Source organism: Trichomycterus rosablanca, chromosome 3, assembly GCF_030014385.1.
Source record: "Trichomycterus rosablanca isolate fTriRos1 chromosome 3, fTriRos1.hap1, whole genome shotgun sequence".
Lineage (NCBI taxonomy): Eukaryota > Metazoa > Chordata > Actinopteri > Siluriformes > Trichomycteridae > Trichomycterus > Trichomycterus rosablanca.
The window spans coordinates 17,494,479-17,515,315 of NC_085990.1; the positions used below are offsets into that span (position 1 = coordinate 17,494,479).

Sequence of the window (20,837 nt, forward strand, 5' to 3'; positions counted from 1 at the left end):
GCTCGTGAGAATCGGAACTGGACCATGGAGCAATGGAAGGTGGCCTGGTCTGATGAATCACGTTTTCTTTTACATCATGTGGATGGCCAGGTGTGTGTGTATGTTGCTTACCTGGGGAACACATGGCACCAGGATGCATTTACAACTTACAGGGGTCTAGTGGAGTCCATTCCTTGACGGGTCTGGCCCATAATCAACTTTCCAATTCATCCTTAAGATGTTTAATGGGGTTGAGGTCTGGGCTCTGTGCAGGCCACCAAAGTTCCAAAGTCATTCTGGACCCATGTCCTTATGGACCTCGAATTGCTTTTATACACTAACTGATATGGCTAAAAACACCCGAATATAATACTTTAAACTAGTGTTTATATACTTTTAATCATATAGTGTACATACTAAACCAGCTATGTGTTGTGATTAAGTGTATTTGACATTTTCTTTAGTATATATTAAGTAACAAATCATACTAATTTAAAGATGACAGTTTAAAGATGACATTTTGGGTTGTTAAAAATCACATATTACATAAAGAAATTAACCAGTATGTTATTTTGCAAGCTGTTTTATTGTAGCATAAATACAAGAAATGAAAACCAGTGTCATGTTTAAGCAAGTATTGCATATTACTTACATTTGCAAAAAACAAACAGCTCCTTAGCAGCAGTACATAAATACATGACAGTTACATAATGATGGTAACATTCCAGATGTATCATAGTCCAACGGCTAAAAATAAAAGTCTTTTGGGAGTATTTAGTTGGTATTGGTGAAGGAATTGTAAAGTGTAATAAGCTGATCCTTCAGGTTCTGAGCATAGGGATCCAGTTTCTCCTTCAGATCCTCAGCATAGGGAGCCAGACTCTGCTGAACCATGGCAGCTCTCTCAGCAGCCTTGGCCTGGAGATCGTCAGTTAGAGGGGCCACGGTCTTCTGGAAGTCCTGCAGGTGCTGATCGACTTTCTGCCTCAGCTCTTCGGTGTAGGGCTCAAGCTGGGACTGCAGTTCCTTCACTTTCTCATCCAGGCTTCCTTTGAGCTCCTCGGTCTTCTGAAGAACGATGGCCTTCATGGCTTCAGAGTCAAGGGAGTCAGCGTAGGGGGCCACGGCTGCTCTCAGATCCTCTACTTTCTGCTGAATCTGGGTCTTGAGCTCCTCAGAATAGGGCTCCAGTTTGTCTCTGACGATGGACAGGTCCTGCTCAAGGCGCTCCTTCAGGACTTCAGCCTCCTGGGTGATTTTCACCATGACATCCTGAGCCAGGGGGTTCATTTGGTTCTGGAGGCTGACTGCATACTGACTGGCCACATTCGCACCATCAGTAATTCTAGCACTGAAGTTAAAAGAGAGACAGATATATTAAATTACTGTGGTCATCATTTTAAAAATATTTTTTAGAAGATAGTATCCATTGAGTTGTTCCCTTACTTGACTTCCTGTCCCAGTTGAGACTCTCTAATCATTTTCAGAGTTCCCTCTGCAGTGTGTGTGGCTTTGGCAACATAGTCCCAGAATGCATCTGTCAGTTGTTCCAGCTGTGGTTTGGGCTCATCAGCATAAATCAGGTTGGCTTGGCAGCCTGTTAAAAGAAGCAAACCAAAATATTAGGTAAGGTCAGAAGATACATGCAAGAACATTACATGAAATGAAGATGAAATCAAGTTCTACCTGTGAATACAGCCAACACCAATACAAGGACCTTCATTGTTTTTGTTTTGGTTCTATAAAGCAATTTAAAATAAGAAGTCTCATCAGAATATGTTACCATCAAACTACGAAGCTTTTTTAGCATTAAAAGCCTTTTCTTACCTTCCTGAGTGTGTCCTGTCAAACCCCTGTAGTGTGAGAAAGTCCAGCCTAGCAGTCAGTATATATACTGTACTGTGACGTGTGCTGTATTGGAAACTCAAAGTCCAGGAGGTAATGCATTGCTGTCCACTCCACTTCACATCATAACCCTCTTATTAGACCTTCAGTCAGAGCTGAGACTGATAAATGTTGAACTCTCATGGCCTGTGACGGCATAGATAACATGCAGTCTAAGTGAAAGGTAAAATGTCAGCCATTAAGTTTTACCCCCATTGAGTAAACACTTTTTGCTTCAACAAATGGGTCATTATCCGGACATTACATTAATTAGTAAAATTAAATACACTACATGTCAAAACATACACCCATCAGCCATAACATTAAAACCACCTCCTGGTTTCTACACACACAGTCCATTTTATGAGCTCCAGTTACCATATAGAAGCACCTTGTAGTTCTACAATTACTGACTGCAGTCCATCTGTTTCTCTACATGCTTTTTTAACCTGCTTTCACCCTGTTCTTCAATGGTCAGGACCCCCACAGGACCACCACAGAGCAGGTATTATTTAGGTGGTGGATCATTCTCAGCACTGCAGTGACAATGCCATGGTGGTGGTGTGTTAGTGCGTGTTGTGCTGGTATGAGTGGATCTGACACAGCAGCGCTGCTGGAGTTTTTAAATACTGTGTCCACTCACTATCCACTCTATTAGACACTCCTACCTAGCTGGTCCATCTTGTAGATGTAAAGTCGCAAGACGCTGCCCACAGGGTGCTGTTGGCTGTATATTTTTGGTTGGTGGACTATTCTCAGTCCAGCAGAGAGGTGTTTAAATACTCCATCAGCATTTCTGTGTCTGATCCACTCATACCAGCACAACACACACTAACACACCACCACCATGTCAGTGTCACTTAGGGCTGAGAAAGATCAATCACCCAAATAATACCTGCTCTGTGATGGTCCTGTGGGGGTCCTGACCATTGAAGAACAGCATGAAAGGGGGCTAACAAAGCATGCAGAAAAACAGATGGACTACAGTCAGTAATTGTAGAACTACAAAGTGCTTCTATATGGTAAGTGGAGCTGATAAAATGGACAGTGAGTGTAGAAACAAGGAGGTGGTTTTAATGTTATGGCTGATCGATGTAAGTGGCCACCCGACCATAAGCTTCTTAGACATCCCTCTACAAAATCATGTCACTATCGTCACTATAGCAAATTTATTATTCTAGGAAGGATTTTTTTTGTCAACAGAGCATATGTTAGAGCAGAGTCTTTTAAACTTTTTTTCAAGCAATCCACATTTTGTCCATTGTCCATGATGTTTTACTGCAACCCAGGCAACAAAAACAATGCATCAAAATGAAACACAAAACAAATATACTTAATAATTACAAATGGTGCCGTCTCCAACGTAAAGCCTCCTCAAGCAATGTTCATGTACAAGTTCATTTCATATTTATGTGCGCATTAATATTAGTTTATTTTTTTATTATAATTTTTCTCTGCGACCGATTGTTTGGCTTAAAAAACTCTATGTTAGAGCAAGCACTCATGTTGGACGTAAAGGCCAGGCTAGATTATTGGTAGTGATGTAACATGATAAAAGGTGTTTAAAGGTCAGGTCAGGGTGCTTCTCCAGGACATGCTAGAACTGAAAATGGTATTGCACAACTTCTTTTCAAAAATAAGAAAGAATATAATGTATTGTATGTTATTATACAACTACCAGTGGTACAAATACAAATACCAGTGGTACCTTGTAACAACGTCCCCTACACTCAAAATCTTTGAAACTCAACACCCTTCGTCAAGAAATTTGTACCCTTAAACTCAACATTTCCTCAGCATTTCTGTGCTGTGTTCAGCACTTGGCTTGAACAGAGCAGTAAAACATCAGAGTGAGAACATGAGACGAATCTGCATTTGTGTGGAAGAACCGTCAAATCAAGCCTTAAAGTCCCACATGTCTCTGTGTTTAGAAATTGTAAGAATCAGCTTTTCAGAAAAAAGCAAAAGAAAGTTTAATGTGACTTAATGTATTAAAAGAACGACATAGAAACACTAAACCTCTCTTAATTATTACTGCTCATAAGTTCTCTCCACTAATTAAGAAGCATAAGAAAACAATAAAGAAGTTAAAGTAAAGCGCAGGTTTTACTGTATTTTTATATTCCTTTTTAACTGTTTGTAATTGTATTTGTGTTTTTTATATTATATTTGTGTTATTTTCAGTGTATAAGTGTCAAAAACAACCCCATTATTTTACATGAGCCTAAAACATATGCAGTTCCATGGGACCATGGAACGCATTAACAGGTTTTCCATACATCATTATAGGAAAAAAATACCTTAAAACTCAACAACTTTTAAACTCAACGCCACTTCCATAACCAATTGACGTTGAGTTTCAAGGTACAGTAGACCCTTGAGTTACAAACGGTTTACCATAAGAATATTTTGGGTTACGAACGATCTTTTCCAACTTGACGTACGAACAAATTTCAGATTATATATATATATATATATTTATATATATATAAATATATATATATATATATATATATATATATATATATATATATATATTTATATATATATAAATATATAATGTTTTTTCTGTGTTTTCTGTGTTTTGTTTATATCCTCTAAAATATATTAAAATGGCCCCAAAGAAGGTGCAGAGAAAACTTAGTGGTGAGACAATGAACAAATCTATTGCTATTTGTTGTTGTATAATTACTCCTTCCAGTAGCTGTCACTGTGTTTCAGACAGAGGGGACAGTGAGTAAGAGAGAAGGAAGTTATCGTTTCGTGCAATTACACCTACAAAATACAACACTATTGAAATAAAGAAGGAAATAATAGAGAAATATGAGAGTCATTGTTGTTTCTGGTAGATACATTTTATAAAAAAAGGAAATGTTTTATGGTGTGGTACAGCACATGTACTGCACTGAAATGTGATGTGTGTTTTATGTACAGTACTACTGTGTATTGTTGTTTATTATTGTTTATTACAGGAATGTCCATTCTATAATTTAAGATTAAGGGAAAATATACAGGTGCTAGTCATGAAATTAGAATATCATGAAAAAGTTTATTTATTTCAGTAATTCCATGATGATTATAACTGACAACTAATGAAAACCCCAAATTCAGTATCTCAGAAAATTTGAATATTGTGACAAGGTACAATATTGAAGACACCTGGTGCCACACTCTAATCTGCTAATTAACTCAAAACACCTGCAAAGGCCTTTAAATGGTCTCTCAGTTTAGTTCTGTAGGCTACATAATCATGGGGAAGACTGCTGACTTGACAGTTGTCCAAAAGATGACCATTGACACCTTGCACAAGGAGGGCAAGACACAAAAGGTCATTGCTAAAGAGGCTGGCTGTTCACAGAGCTCTGTGTCCAAGCACATTAATAGACAGGCGAAGGGAAGGAAAAGATGTGGTAGAAAAAAGTGTACAAGCAATAGGGATAACTGCACCCTGGAAAGGATTGTGAAACAAAACCCATTCAAAAATGTGGGGGAGATTCACAAAGTGGACTGCAGCTGGAGTCAGTGCTTCAAGAACCACCACGCACAGACGTATGCAAGACATGGGTTTCAGCTGTCGCATTCCTTGTGTCAAGCCACTCTTGAACAAGAGACAGCGTCAGAAGCGTCTCGCCTGGGCTAAAGACAAAAAGGCTGCTGAGTGGTCCAAAGTTATGTTCTCTGATGAAAGTAAATTTTGCATTACCTTTGGAAATCAAGGTCCCAGAGTCTGGAGGAAGAGAGGAGAGGCACAGAATCCACGTTGCTTGAGGTCCAGTGTAAAGTTTAAGAGTGCCATGTCATCTGCTGGTGTTGGTCCACTGTGTTTTCTGAGGTCCAAGGTCAACGCAGCCGTCTACCAGGAAGTTTTAGAGCACTTCATGCTTCCTGCTGCTGACCAACTTTATGGAGATGCAGATTTCATTTTCCAACAGGATTTTTTACGGCCCGCGTCTTCTGTCTTAAATTGCATTACTTGTGGCCCGCCAGCACAGTCAAACAGAAAAAAAAATGTATCGTCGCTGTTTGATTAAAAACACTTTTAGCGGTTTTCACTTTTTTACACGTGTTGATTGTGGGTATAAATCTCTGTCTGTCCATAGCAGCGAATATCAAAATGAATAATTAAAAGATGAATGAAATCACGCAATCTCTTTAACGAGTATTTCCATTGGCTGCTAGACCTGTCCATCAAACCGCATATCTCCGCCTCCTTCCCCTCCGCTATTGTTTGAGAAAGAAGCGAAACTCGTTTCCTGTGTGGTTTCATCTCTACAGTTTATTCAGGTTATTCAATCACATGGTTGTAAACATGATTTATATTTGTGATGTTTGTAGTTTTTTAAAAACACATTTGTATCTGATATTCATATGGACTAAGCGTTTACACGGACTGTATTTTTTAACACAATTGAACTTTTTATAGCAGTAAATAACTTGATTTACAAAGTAAAGATAATGTTTGGTAACTTGATTGTTTCAGGTATTTATTGGTATTTAAATGGTAATTTAGAACAGTATTTCCCAGTCATGTTTCTGTTTTCTTAATAGATCTATTTGTGTTTTGATGTTTTATTGATGCACATTAGATCAAAACATTTTGAATAGCATGATTTCTGAGTTAGCCAGATAACTTAAGCAAAATGTCAAGGATTGTTCAATATGAACGTCTTTTTTTCTGTTTTGTCTTATGGTTATTTATGCCAGGAAATTGTTATAGTTTAAACCCAAACCATGTTTGGCACCTGAATGCTTATATTTGGTTGTTGTTCGCTGTGTGAAAATAAAATGATTAAATAACAGCGTATTATATACATATTTTTTTTTTTTTTTTTTAAATATTTTTCCCCTCTTTTTCCCCCCAGTTTTTATCCCCCAGTCTAGTTGTGTCCAGTTACCCTGACTGTGTCCTCTATACTGATTCGACCCTTCACCGCTGACTGAGGACGCCTTTCAACTGACTTGCGCCCCCCTCCGTTACGCACAGTCAGTACAGAAGGTGCATTTTTCACCTGCACGATTCGAGTTCATATACTTGACAGGCACTGTGCACAGAGGGCCACACCCCCATCAGCATTATTCCTCAGCCCTGTGCAGGCGCCATCAGTCAGCCAGCAGGGGCCGCAGTCGCACCAGTTATGAGGACCTATGATCTGACTTTCTTACCCTCTAACCCTGAACAACAGCCAATCATTGTTCATACAGCCGCCCAGCCCAGTCGGAAAGGCAGAGCTGAGATTCGATATGATGTATTCAAAACCCCAACTCTGGTGAGCTAACGTACTTTACCGCTGTGCCACCTGAGCAGCCTGCACATTTTATTGTTTAAAATAATGTCATCAGGGACTGTTGGCCCTCGGGCACTTTCACATTATCAAATCTGGCCCTCCTAGAAAAAAGTTTGGACACCACTGCCTTAAAAAGAGTTATTTCACCTCTTTAACAACCCCAAATCATAAAAGAAGACACTAAGGAAAATGCAAATAAACAAAACACAGCTTTTCTTGCAAAAACTTTGACTTTTATTTCATTGCAGACAGTTTGAACCCAAGGTTTCATGTTTTGTCTGCTCATATAAGTCCATTCCTGCATTTCAGAAAAATGAGAGGGCAATTTAGGGCTAGTAATTGGATAAGAAAAATTAAATAGTTGTAAGGGGTGTGTGTGGCAACTCATAATAAGGTTCAACTTTATTGCTTTTACTTATATTATTCACTCACACACGGTTTGGACCTACTGTGCAGAAGAGTGAAAAATGAGTGAGTTCGGTGGTGCTTGTGTTACTGAACCGCCCTAAACCGGGTTCGAACCAAGGGCAAAGAAATGCTGTTCTCTGCGCTACACATACAGCAATGCGAGGCGAAGATTATTTTGCCTGTGTATCCGCGTTCACACGGCTTTAATAAAACACGTTTAGCATCCACATTGTTTTAAATAATAACCAAACTCTAACGAACAAAATAAATGTCCAGCGTGTGAGAAATCCTCACTTGACGCACGGAACTAAAGCGAGAGAAACGTGAACAGCGCCCGAATCACCTCAGCAACACTGTTCACGTTTAAAACTACTTCATGCAATCCTAATTTTCTTCCCCTTTCTTTTCTTTCTACTCTTTACCCTTTTCTTTGTACGACTGTTTCTTTCTACAGCTCTATTCTGATTATATCTAAATAAATAAATATAATAAAATATTGTGGCGCCGGCGAGCAGGAAGGATAGCGTCGGGGCCGCGAGAGAGCTGTCTTTGGCAGTTCATTCAGTGGTTTAGGGACAGACACCCATTCATACACACATACAGTCATACAACAGACAAACATATAAGCTACTTACCCAACCCTCACCGCAGCCACCCCACTCCCAACAACGGGATACACGGCTACGGTGAGCTTAGACACCACTGCCGCAAGGCTTTCTGGGTAAAGCCTGTGCCGACGCTACACTGCCCCCTCCCTAATGGTCAACCGTCCCGGTGACCCATTCACCAGCGTCCACTGGGTGGCTCCATGTCCGGACCGCACCCCATTACACTGCCGAGCCACTCTTCCACCCACTGCTGGACCGGGCACCCTGCCCCTACAGCCACCTGGGCTAGCGCACTCAGACAGATCGGGCATATTGGCCCACTGTACCACCAGAGCCACCCAAATGCCACAATCCCACTTCTGACACCAATGTAGCGCCGGCGAGCAGGAAGGATAGCGTCGGGGCCGCGAGTGAGCTGTCTTTGGCAGTTCATTCAGTGGTTTAGGGACAGACACCCATTCATACACACATACAGTCATACAACAGACAAACATATAAGCTACTTACCCAACCCTCACCGCAGCCACCCCACTCCCAACAACGGGATACACTGCTACGGTGAGCTTAGACACCACTGCCGCAAGGCTTTCTGGGTAAAGCCTGTGCCGACGCTACAATATAATACCTCTCAGGAATACCCGATAGCATACCGGCTCAGTCATGAGACTATGCACCGCGCTGTTGAGAACGCGCATTAATATAGCAGCAAGCCCAGGTGCTGCAAATATTCACTGATGAGCGCTGTGAACTGTGGGAAATGTAGTTTTTCCATAATACGCTTACGGAGCCCCTGAAGGAACATGGTGTTTTGTTGTTTTTTAGTAAAAACAAAATTTTTAAGTAAAAAATTTAAATATAAACAAAAATTTTAATTAAAAAATGTAAGTAAAAACAAAATTTTTAAATAAAAAATGTCGGTAAAAACAAAATTTTTAAGTAAAACAATATGTAAGTAAAAACAAAATTTTTAAGTAAAAAAATTTAAGTAAAAACACATTTTTAAGTAAAAAATTTTAGTAAAAACAAAAAAATTTTTAGTAAAAAATGTAAGTAAAAACAATTTTTAAGGAATAATTGTAAGTAAAAACAACATTAAGTAAAAAATGTAAGTAAAAACAATTTTTTTAAGTAAAGAATGTATGTAAAAAAAACATTATTAAATAAAAAAATGTAAGTAAAAACAAAATTTGTAAGTAAAAAATGTACAGTGGGGCCAAAAAGTATTTAGTCAGCCACTGATTGTGCAAGTTCTCCTACTTAGAAAGATGAGAGAGGTCTGTAATTTTCATCATAGGTACACTTCAACTATGAGAGACAAAATGAGGGGAAAAAAATCCAGGAAATCACATTGTAGGATTTTTAAAGAATTTATTTGTAAATTATGGTGGAAAATAAGTATTTGGTCAATAACAAAAGTTCAAATCAATACTTTGTAACATAACCTTTGTTGGCAATGACAGAGGTCAAACGTTTCCTGTAAGTCTTCACCAGGTTTGCACACACTGTAGCTGGTATTTTGGCCCATTCCTGACTGGCTAGGCCACTCCAGGACCTAGAAATGCTTTTTACGGAGCCACTCCTTCGTTGCTCGAGCGGTGTGTTTGGGATCATTGTCATGCTGGAAGACCCAGCCACGTTCCATCTTCAATGCTCTCACTGATGGAAGGAGGTTTTGGCTTAAAATCTCACGATACATGGCCCCGTTCATTCTTCCCTTAACACGGATCAGTCGTCCTGTCCCCTTTGCAGAAAAACAGCCCCAAAGCATGATGTTTCCACCCCCATGCTTCACAGTAGGTATGGTGTTCTTGGGTTCTTCTTCTTCCTCCAAACACGACAAGTTGACTTTTTACCAAAAAGTTCCATTTTGGTTTCATCTGACCACATGATATTCTCCCAATCCTCTTCTGGATCATCCATATGCTCTCTGGCAAACTTCAGACGGGCCTGGACATGTACTGGCTTAAGCAGGGGGACACGCCTGGCACTGCAGGATTTGAGTCCCTCTCGGCGTAGTGTGTTACTGATGGTAGCCTTTGTTACTTTGGTCGCAGCTCTCTGCAGGTCATTCATCAGGTCCCTCCGTGTAGTTCTGCGATTTTTGCTCACTGTTCTCATGATCATTTTGACCCCATGGGATGAGATCTTGCATGCGGCCCCAGATCAAGGGAGATTATCAATGGTCTTGTATGTCTTCCATTTTCTTACAATTGCTCCCACAGTTGATTTATTCACACCAACCTGCTTGCCTATTGTAGATTCACTCTTCCCAGCCTGGTGCAGGTCTACAATTTTCTTCCTGGTGTCCTTCGACAGCTCTTTGGTCTTGGCCATGGTTGAGTTTGGAGTCTGACTGTTTGAGGCTGTGGACAGGTGTCTTTTATACAGATAACGAGGTCAAACAGGTGCCATTAATACAGGTAACGAGTGGAGGACAGAAGAGCTTCTTAAAGAAGAAGTCACAGGTCTGTGAGAGCCAGAAATCTTGCTTGTTTGTGGGTGACCAAATACTTATTTTCCACCATAATTTACAAATAAATTCTTTAAAAATCCTACAATGTGATCTCCTGGATTTTTTTTTTCTCATTTTGTCGTTCATAGTTGAAGTGTACCTATGATGAAAATTACAGACCTCTCTCATCTTTCTAAGTAGGAGAACTTGCACAATCAGTGACTGACTAAATATTTTTGGCCCCACTGTAAGTAAAAACAAAATTTTTAAGTAAAGAAATGTAAGTAAAAACAACATTTTTAAGTAAAAAAGATTTAAGTAAAAACTTAATTTTTAATAAAAAAAAAAAATTTTAAGTAAAAAAGTGGTGAGGTCACTCAGGTGGCGCAGCGGTAAAAACACACGCTAGCACACCAGAGCTGGGATCTCGAATACATCATATAGAGTCTCAGCTCTGCCATTCGGCTGGGCTGAGCGGCCACATGAACAATGATTGGCCTGTTGTTCATATAGGGGTGGGGTATTAAGCCAGATAGGGACTCCTTGTAGCTGATGCAACTATGACCTCTGCTGGCTGATTGATGGTGCCTGCACAGAGGCGTGGAAAGAGTGTGTTGATCAGGGTGTGTCTCTCCTTACACAAGGCTGATTGGCATATACAGTGGGGGAAATAAGTATTTGATCCCCTGCTGATTTTGTAAGTTTACCCCCTTACAAAGACTTGAACAGTCTATAATTTTTATGGAAGGTTTATTTTAACAGAGAGAGACAGAATATCAACAAAAAATCCAGAAAAAAAAACATTAAATAAAAGTTATAAATTAATTTGTATTTAATTAAGGGAAATAAGTATTTGATCCCCTACCAACCAGCAAGAATTCTGACCCCCACAGACCGGTTATGTGCCCATGAGGCACACAAATTAGTCCTGTCCCTGTATAAAAGACTCCTGTCACAGAATCAGTTTCTTCCGTTCAAATCTCTCGACCACCATGGGCAAGACCAAAGAGCTATCAAAGGACGTCAGGGACAAGATTGTAGACCTGCACAAGGCTGGAATGGGCTACAAGACCATCAGCAAGAAGCTTGGTGAGAAAGAGACCACTGTTGGTGCGATAATTCGAAAATGGAAGAAATACAAGATCACAGTCAATCACCCTCGCTCTGGAGCTCCATGCAAGATCTCACCTGGTGGGGTAAGAATGATTCTGAGAAAGGTGAGGTCAGTCCAGAATTACACGGGAGGAGCTTGTCAATGATCTCAAGGGAGCTGGGAGCAGAGAAATGCTGGGTATGACCCCAAGAACACCATCCCCACCGGGCATTTCTCTGCCTCCAAACACGACGAGTGGAGTTGATGCCAAAGAGCTCAATTTTGGTCTCATCTGACCATATCACATTCTCCCAAGCTTTCTCTGAATCATTCAGGTGTTCATTGGCAAACTTCAGACGGGCCTGTACATGAGCCTTCTTGAGCAGAGGGACTTTGGGGGCACTGCAGGATCTCAATCCATTACGGCGAAGTGTGTTACTAATGGTTTTCTTGGTGACTGTGCTCCCAGCTCCCTTGAGATCATTGACAAGCTCCTCCCGTGTAATTCTGGACTGACCTCACCTTTCTCAGAATCATTCTTACCCCACCAGGTGAGATCTTGCATGGAGCTCCAGAGTGAGGGTGATTGACTGTGATCTTGTATTTCTTCCATTTTCGAATTATCGCACCAACAGTGGTCTCTTTCTCACCAAGCTTCTTGCTGATGATCTTGTAGCCCATTCCAGCCTTGTGCAGGTCTACAATCTTGTCCCTGAAGTCCTTTGATAGCTCTTTGGTCTTGCCCATGGTGGTCGAGAGATTTGAACGGAAGAAACTGATTTTGTGACAGGAGTCTTTTATACAGGGACAGGACTAATTTGTGTGCCTCATGGGCACATAACCGGTCTGTGGGGGTCAGAATTCTTGCTGGTTGGTAGGGGATCAAATACTTATTTCCCTTAATTAAATACAAATTAATGTATAACTTTTATTTAATGTTTTCTTTCTTTTTTGTTGATATTCTGTCTCTCTATGTTAAAATAAACCTTCCATATAAATTATAGACTGTTCAAGTCTTTGTAAGGGGGTAAACTTACAAAATCAGCAGGGGATCAAATACTTATTTCCCCCACTGTATGCACTCGCCTAGTGGGGATGACAAGATGCATACGGCTGCTGCCCACGTTTCGGAGGTGGGGTGGGTTAGCTTCGTGCTCTTTAGATCAGAGCGGGGGTTGGCATTAGTGGAGAGGAGGCTTGACGCAATCGGGCATTTGGACACGCTAAAAAAGTTGGGGAACAGGGGAGAAAATGCATAAACAAAAATATAAAATAAAAAAAAAGTGGTGAGCACCACCAGTTACTATGTGGTGTGCACCAGATACTATGTGAGAGACATTTGAAACGCATATTAAAAACTAAGGGTTTATTTTGTCAAAAGAACTACAGCAAAATACACTATGTACCTTCAGGGTCTTCGTTACAAATAATGATGTGATTTTAAACAGGTGATGTCAACAGGTAACAAAAGCAGTATCTATGAAGGGCTATGAAGAGCTGAGGATCAGTGTGTCAACAAAAACATGAGAAAATTATTGAAATGTTTAAAAACAATGTTTCTTTAAGAAAGATTGGAAGGGGTTTGTGTATTTCTCACTCCACGGTGCATAATATCATCAAATGATTTAAGGAATTTGGAGGACTTTTACTGCATAAAAGGCAAGAATGCAAGCCTAAGCAATTTAAAGTGGAATACAACAATTCAAGGTTTGTGAAATGTTTTGACTACATCATATAAACACTTTGATGCTTTGAAAATGTAAGAGGCAACATGGGTCAAAGTTTAGTCAGATTGCAATCTGTAAAATTTGAGTGTCAAGGCAGTAAATCTGCATAGTTTGCGACACTCAAGGTAGCACAGTGGCAAAGTAAGGAAATGAAAGCACAGTCATGGCAAAGGCATGGATTTGCTGCATATTTTGTGAATGCAGCCTAATATTCTAGCCCACCTCTGATGCCTATTGACCCTAGCATTTGTGTCTTAGCAGTGCCCCAAACACAATTGCCCGTATCTGAAAGAGAAAAGGTCAGGTGGTATAGAGCCTTGTTGTCGCTGTAACAGTGATTACTATGGGCTGACTTAGACACAGAAAGATGCTCCGTAAAAATCTACTATATGGCGGTGTCTGAGGATGCGCGTGCAAGCCTGCAACCCTACCAGTCAGCAAGGGTGTTGTGACAGACAGGGCGCACCAGGGTGCAAAGAGAAATTAAGTACAGTATATCCAAACGTTTATATTTGTTGTGGCACTATTTTATGGTACTAACAATGTTAAAGAACCACTGAAAAGAGTAAACATTTAAAATACTGTTTAAATAATTTTATTTAAGAGTTTATTTATGACTAAAAATAGACTTTTTAACACCTGGGGCACTTGCTGCTACATCTACACAATTATTAATTCTTCAAATCAATAATCTAAATGTACATTTAAAAGAATTTAAATAAAAAATATTGCTTTTAATTGAAATGTCTATTATAAGTGTAACCACATTCAAAAATTTTTATGATTATTTATATTGACTGTCATAAAAACAGAATTTATTAAATTTATATTGAGTGTCTTGTTGGCTTGAGAGCTCAAAGGGTTTAGTTACACTAGATAGGTGTAACTAAGGATAGGCGGATAGGTGTAACAAGATAGACGGAATCTAGAACTTTGATCTCATTCAGTTGGCGAGTTGTACAAGACTTAAAACTTTTTACGATGGAACCTAAAGTTGAAGAGTCTAAAGTTTACATTCGGAGCCATAAAAAATATCTGCCCCTGCTGAATTTTCCTGTTTTATTACATTTTTGTCACATTTAATGATTTGAGGTCTTTAAACAAAATATAATAACGGACATTCTGATTAAACACAAAATATAGTTTTACATTAAAATTCCATTTGTTGAAGGAAATTAATTATCCAACTCTACTTGGTCAAGTCAAGTCAAATGTATTTATATAGCACTTTTTACAATGGACATTGTCTCTTCAAAGCAACTTTACAGAATCCAGGACCAACAGACAAAAAAACCCTGAGTAACCATACTGAGCAAGCCGAGGGTGACAGTGGCAAGGAAAAACTCCCTTAAAATACAGGAAGAAACCTTGAGAGGAACCGGACTCAGGAGGGACCCATCCTCTTTGGGCCCTGTATCAGAAAAATTAACTGTGTATGTACTTTATCAACTAATACATTTTAATTTAGAATAGTTATTAACTACTAGACCAAACACACTTGTGATTAGAAGCCCTGTTGAATCTAAACATTAAATAAATTAAATTAAATCTCTCAAATAATGTGAAATAGGTTAAAAGGTTCTAACAAACACCACAATATACAGTACAATATACCACAATCAAGAGCAATTCAATTTAAATATCCATAGTTTTGTAATGGGATGTCCAACAAGTTCACCGTGTCCAGCAAGGTGCCCCAATACTTTTGTCCATTTAGTGTATATCAAACCTAAGATTGGGACTCCTGCAAACCTGTTATCTCCAAATAAAGAAAACTATGTAACAATGGTGAATCTTTACAATTGGCAGATCTATCAACTCTTATCTAGAAAGTCACAAAAGAGCCAAGACAAACATCTATAGAAATCCAGCCTTTATTTGCTTTAGATAAGATGATTGTTCATGAATCCACTATTAGAAAGAGATTAGGCAAGAAAACCTCTGTTAATCAAGTAGAACATGAAGGCTTGCCTCACATTTGTCAAAAGAAAACAATGACACTAAAGCATGTAGTGATAATGTTCTGTGTTTTTTGAAGACATGGGTTTCATTACATCTGCCTTAGAGCTAACACTTTGACTTCACATAATTGATGGGTACATGAATCCTGCTCTTTACCAAAAAATCTTAAATGGTTGTCATCAGTCCATGAGCTGAGGCTCAGTCACAATTAGATTTTGCAACAAGACAACAATCCCTAGCACAACAGCAAGCCACCTGTAAATAACTCAAAATGAATTAAATGTTTGGAGTGGCCTAGTCAAAGTTCTGAATGGGACACTATAAAAAATGATTATTTGAATGATTACATAAACTGAATCAGCCCGACATTTTGATCAAATCAAATCATAATTTTCCCAATACTTTAAAAGGCCTACTGGCACCACAAATGTCTTTTTAGGTTTCATCATAATTGCAACCCAAATTCCATGACAAATACTGGTGTTTAAACTTTGTATGGGTAACAAGTGGGATAGTCCTTTAATCCTTGGCCAGCAATACAACAACATTTTCATTTAAAACACAGCACACATTTCCACTGTGGCTTCTGGTCATCTTAGATGAGCCTGAGCCCAGAGAAATTAACACCATTTATGGATGTTGTTGATGTATGGCTTCTAATTTGCATAGTATAGTCTTGACTTGCGTTTGTATATGCAGCATCAAACTGTTTACTGAGAAGGTTTTTCTGGAGCAATCTTCAGCCCATGGAGCTATAGTATATTCAATACAGAAACATGTCAGATGGCTGGCACGATGGCACAGCGGGCGGCGCTATAACCCTACAGGTGTGCTCCGGGTGCTCCAGTTTTCTTCTCACAGTCCAAATGCATGCAGTCAGGTTAATTTGAGCTACTAAAGATTGCCCTGAGTGTGAGTGTGTGTCTGCCCTGTGATAGATTGCGACCTTGTTTCCTGCCGTTCGCCCGATGAATCAGACCCACCGCAAGCCTGACCAGGATAAAGCAGTGGTAAAACAGACAATGAATGAAGGAATGAATTAATAAATGGACATTAATTTGATAAACAGGTTTTATTGCATTGCAATCTGGGAGATCAAAACTTAATGGTGCCACAAGGTTGGAAGCAAATAATTGGTTTATATACAGTTAAAATATTAATCCTTTAGTCAATATTTAGCATTAATATTGCACTATGACACCAAATTTATTACTGCTTTGGCAGTGACGCTTTTTTGGTATAAGGGAGCAGTTGTTTTCCAAGATATCTCTGTACCCTGCACTATTATAAATTTTCTTATCAATATTGACCAGAATGCCAGTCTATGGTTGTATAGTTGCGCAACATAGGCAGAGATGTGGTCGAAGGTCACAGTAACTAACTAGCTGGCATATCAGCTGTCTGCTAACTTTTATACAGCCCCAAATCAGAAAAAGAAAGGGAAGAATGGAAAATGCAAATAATAAAAAACACAGAGTTTCTTACATTTACTTTGACTTTTATTTGATTGCAGACAGGATGAACCTGAGATATTTCATGTTTTATTTGCTCAACTTCATTTCATTTATTAATAAACATCCATTCCTGCATTTCAGGCCTGCAACACATTCCAAAAAAAGTTGGGACAGTAAAGCATTTACCACTTTGTGATGTTGCCATTCCTTTTCACCACACTTTTGATGTTTTGGCACCGAGGATACCAAGTGATTTAGTGTTTTAGCTTTATTTTGTCTCATTCTTCCTGCAAACACGTCTTAAGATGTACAACAGTACGGGGTCGTTGTTGTCACATTTTTTTGTTTCAAAATTCTCCACACATTCTCTAGTGGGGACAGGTCAGGACTGCAGGCAGGCCAGTCCAGTACCCGTACCCTCTTCTTCCACAGCCATGCCTTTGTAATGTGTGCAGCATGTGGTTTTGCATTGTCTTGTTGAAAAATGCATGGACGTCCCTGGAAAAGATGACGTCTTGAGGGCAGCATATGTTGCTCTAAGATCTCAATGTACTTTTTTGCATTAATGCATCCATCACAGAAGTGTAAATGACCTTTGCCAAGGGCACTGACACAGCCCCATACCATGACAGACCCTTTTAAGTTTTAAGTGGCATTTGTGCATGTAACTCTGTATTGTAGTGCTTGACAAAGATTTGCCAAAGTAATCCTTCACCACCCATGTGGTTATATCAGCTATTGTTGAGTGGCGGTTCTTGATGCAGTGCCATCTGAAGGATCGAAGATCACAAGCGTTCAGCTTAAGCTTGCGCTCTTGGCCTTAACGCACTAAACAATTCAAGGACTCGGGAGGAATTTCAATGATAGTATGAACTGTAGAGGGAGAAATATGCAAATCCCTTCCCCTCTTTCTTTGAGGTACATTGTTTTTAAACATTTCAACAAACTGGAGATCCTCATCAAAGACTCAGCCTTTCCTGGATGCTGCTTTTGTACCAAACCATGATTACAATCACCTGTTTGGAATCACATCATTATTTAGTTTTTTCACCCCACGCCCTAAACTGTCCCCATCCCAACTGTTTTTGGAATATGTTGCAGGCCTAAAATGCAGGAAAGGAGGTATATTAACAAATGAAATGAAGTTGAGCAGATAAAACTTGAAATATATTGGGTTCAAACTGTCTGCAATCAAATAAAAATGAAAGTAAATTTAAGGAACACTGCATTTTTATTTTATTTGCATGTTCCATACTGTCCCAATTTTAGTTTGTGTTGTGCTGGTACGTGTGGATCAGACACAGCAGCACTGCTGAAGTTTTTTAATACCGTGTCCACTCTATTAGACACTCCTACCCAGTTGGTCCACTTTGTAGATGTAGATGTCAGAGACGATCGCTTAACTATTGCTGCTGTTTGAGTTGGTCACCTTCCAGACCTTCATCAGTGGTCACAGGACGCTGTTGGCTAGATATTTTTGGTTGGTGGACTATTCTTAGTCCAGCAGTGACAGTGATATCCACTCATACCAGCACAACACACACTAACACACCACCACCATGTCAGTGTCACTGCAGTGCTGAGAATGATCCACCAACCAAAAAAATTCCATTGAAGAACAGCATGAAAGGGGGCTAACAAAGTATGTAGAGAAACAAATGGACTACAGTCAGTAATTGTAGAACTACAAAGTGCTTTTATATGGTAAGTGGAGCTGATAAAATGGACAGTGAGTGTAGAAACAAGGAGGTGGTTTTAATGTTATGGTTGATCGACCAGTTATTATTCCAAATGAATCATTTTAACTTAATTAAAATCTGAGTAAAGCTAATTTAGATGCATGGACTTTCCGGACTACTGGATGTTTGATTTTGGATTTGTGCTCACATACCTAACAATAAACTTTAAAAGCTCAGTTAACTCATGTCATCTTCAAGTAATCACAACTGAGATCGTCCATACATTATTATTATTTAACGCTTAATTTCTCCAGTGGCTAAATTGTATGAGATCTGATAAATTAAATCTCAAAAAAAATTTTTTTCAGTTTTCCAGTTTTATTCAGGTATACACACATAAACATTATAAATTTTTAACACAAAGAATATTACAAACATTTATAAAGAGCCAACAGCTCCTTATCAGCACTAGATAAATACACAATTCTATGTTGTTGATGCATTAGAATAAATTTACAGCTTGTTTGTTGTGTTTTTTTACTCATGATGACTGGAATGTTTGATCAGATGTTTGATATTTCAGTATGACAATATTTCAGTGTTCTTTAATTAAAAAACAGTCCATTATGTTAAAAGTTCTTTGGAGTATTTAGTTGGTCTTGGTGAAGGACTCGTAAAGAGAGGTAAGTTGATCCTTTAGATTCTGGGCATAGGGATCCAGTTTCTCTCTCAGATCCTCAGCATAGGGAGCCAGACTCTGCTGAACCATCTGGGTTTTCTCCACAAACTGGGTCTGAAGATTTTCAGCCACGGGATTTATGGTCTTCCTGAATTCCTCCATGTGCTGATCCACTTTCTCTTTAAGATCACTTGTGTAGGGCTCAATCTGGGACTGCAGCTCCTTCACTTTCTCCTCCAGGCTTTCCCTGAGCTTCTCAGTTTTCTCAAGCACGGTGGCCCTCAAGCCTTCGGTGTCAATGGAGTCGGCGTAGGGGGCCACAGCTGCTTTCAGATCCTCAACTCTCTGTTGAATCTGGGTCTTGAGATCCTCAGCATAGGGTTCCACTTTGTCTCTGACGAGGGACAGGTCCAGCTCAAGACGCTCCTTCAGAACTTCAGCCTCTTTGGTGATTCTGGCCATGTATTCCTCGACCAGGGGGTCCATCTGTTTCCGGAGGGTGACTGCGTACTCACTGGCTGCAGTGGTACCTTCTGTAATTCTAGCACTGAGGAGTCAGAGAAGAGAATTAAGTTTAGATCATAGAAGCCTCTATAAATGTCACAATACAGTATATACTGATCAGTCATAACATTAAAACCACCTCCTTGTTTCTATACTCACTGTCCATTTTATCAGCTCCACTTACCATATAGAAGCACTTTGTAGTTCTACAATGTTGTAAATCTAGCGATGTTGGCTAGATATTTTTGGTTGGTGGACTATTCTCAGTCTAGCAGTGACAGTGAGGTGTTTAAAAAATCCATCACCATTTCTGTGTCTTATCCACTCATACCAGCACAACAGACACTAACACACCACCACCATGTCAGTGTCACTGCAGTGCTGAGAATGACCCACCACCTAAATAATACTTGCTCTGACGAACAGCATGAAAGGGGCTAACAAAGCATGCAGAGAAACAGATGGACTACAGTCAGTAATTGTAGAACTACAAAGTGCTTCTATATGGTAAGTGGAGCTGATAAAATGGACAGTGTGTAGAAACAAGGAGGTGGTTTTAATGTTATGGCTGATCGGTGTATATTTAAAATAATAATTAAATAAAACTTTTGCTTACCTGACGTCCTGTCCAAGTTGGGACTCTCTGATCGTTTTTAGAGTATCTTCTGCAGTGTGTGTGGCTTTGGCAACATAGTCCCAGAATGCATCTTTCAGTTGCTCCAGCTGTGGTTTGGGCTCATCAGCATAGAACAGGTTGGCTTGGCAGCCTGGTGAAGATAAATGAATTTGGTTTCAGTCTTTAGCAAAATACATTTATTATCTATACGTTTTTTTAAATAAAAAACAAATACCAATGCCAAATATAAATCAGTATATATAAATAATGTATATATGTTTAAATAATCATAAAACATTATTTACCAGTAAATGCCACAATGGCAAAAACCAGGAACGCCTTCATCTTTACTGTTGTCACCTTAAAAACAAATACATGCACATTAATACTTATATTATACTCAGTCTACCTTTACTTTAAGGAAGGTTCGTAGTATTCTCTAACTCACCTCCTAGCTGCTCTTCACTACTGAATATTTTGGAGTCCAGTGAGCTTGCTGGTCTAGAC

The 20,837-nt window shown here is 39.3% G+C and overlaps 1 protein-coding gene across 1 annotated transcript; it reads right to left on the reverse strand.

Moving 5' to 3' along the window:
• Window positions 1-546: 546 nt before the first annotated feature.
• On the reverse strand, window positions 547-20,837 carry LOC134310107 (uncharacterized). The gene is made up of 8 exons (XM_062991624.1): window positions 20,779-20,837; window positions 20,636-20,690; window positions 20,331-20,481; window positions 19,184-19,757; window positions 1,807-1,940; window positions 1,666-1,718; window positions 1,426-1,576; window positions 547-1,330 (listed from the first exon to the last, which is right to left on the reverse strand). Exons 2-8 carry the CDS (start codon window positions 20,673-20,675, stop codon window positions 754-756), a joined length of 1,680 nt encoding a protein of 559 aa, XP_062847694.1. The 5' UTR covers window positions 20,676-20,690; window positions 20,779-20,837; the 3' UTR covers window positions 547-753.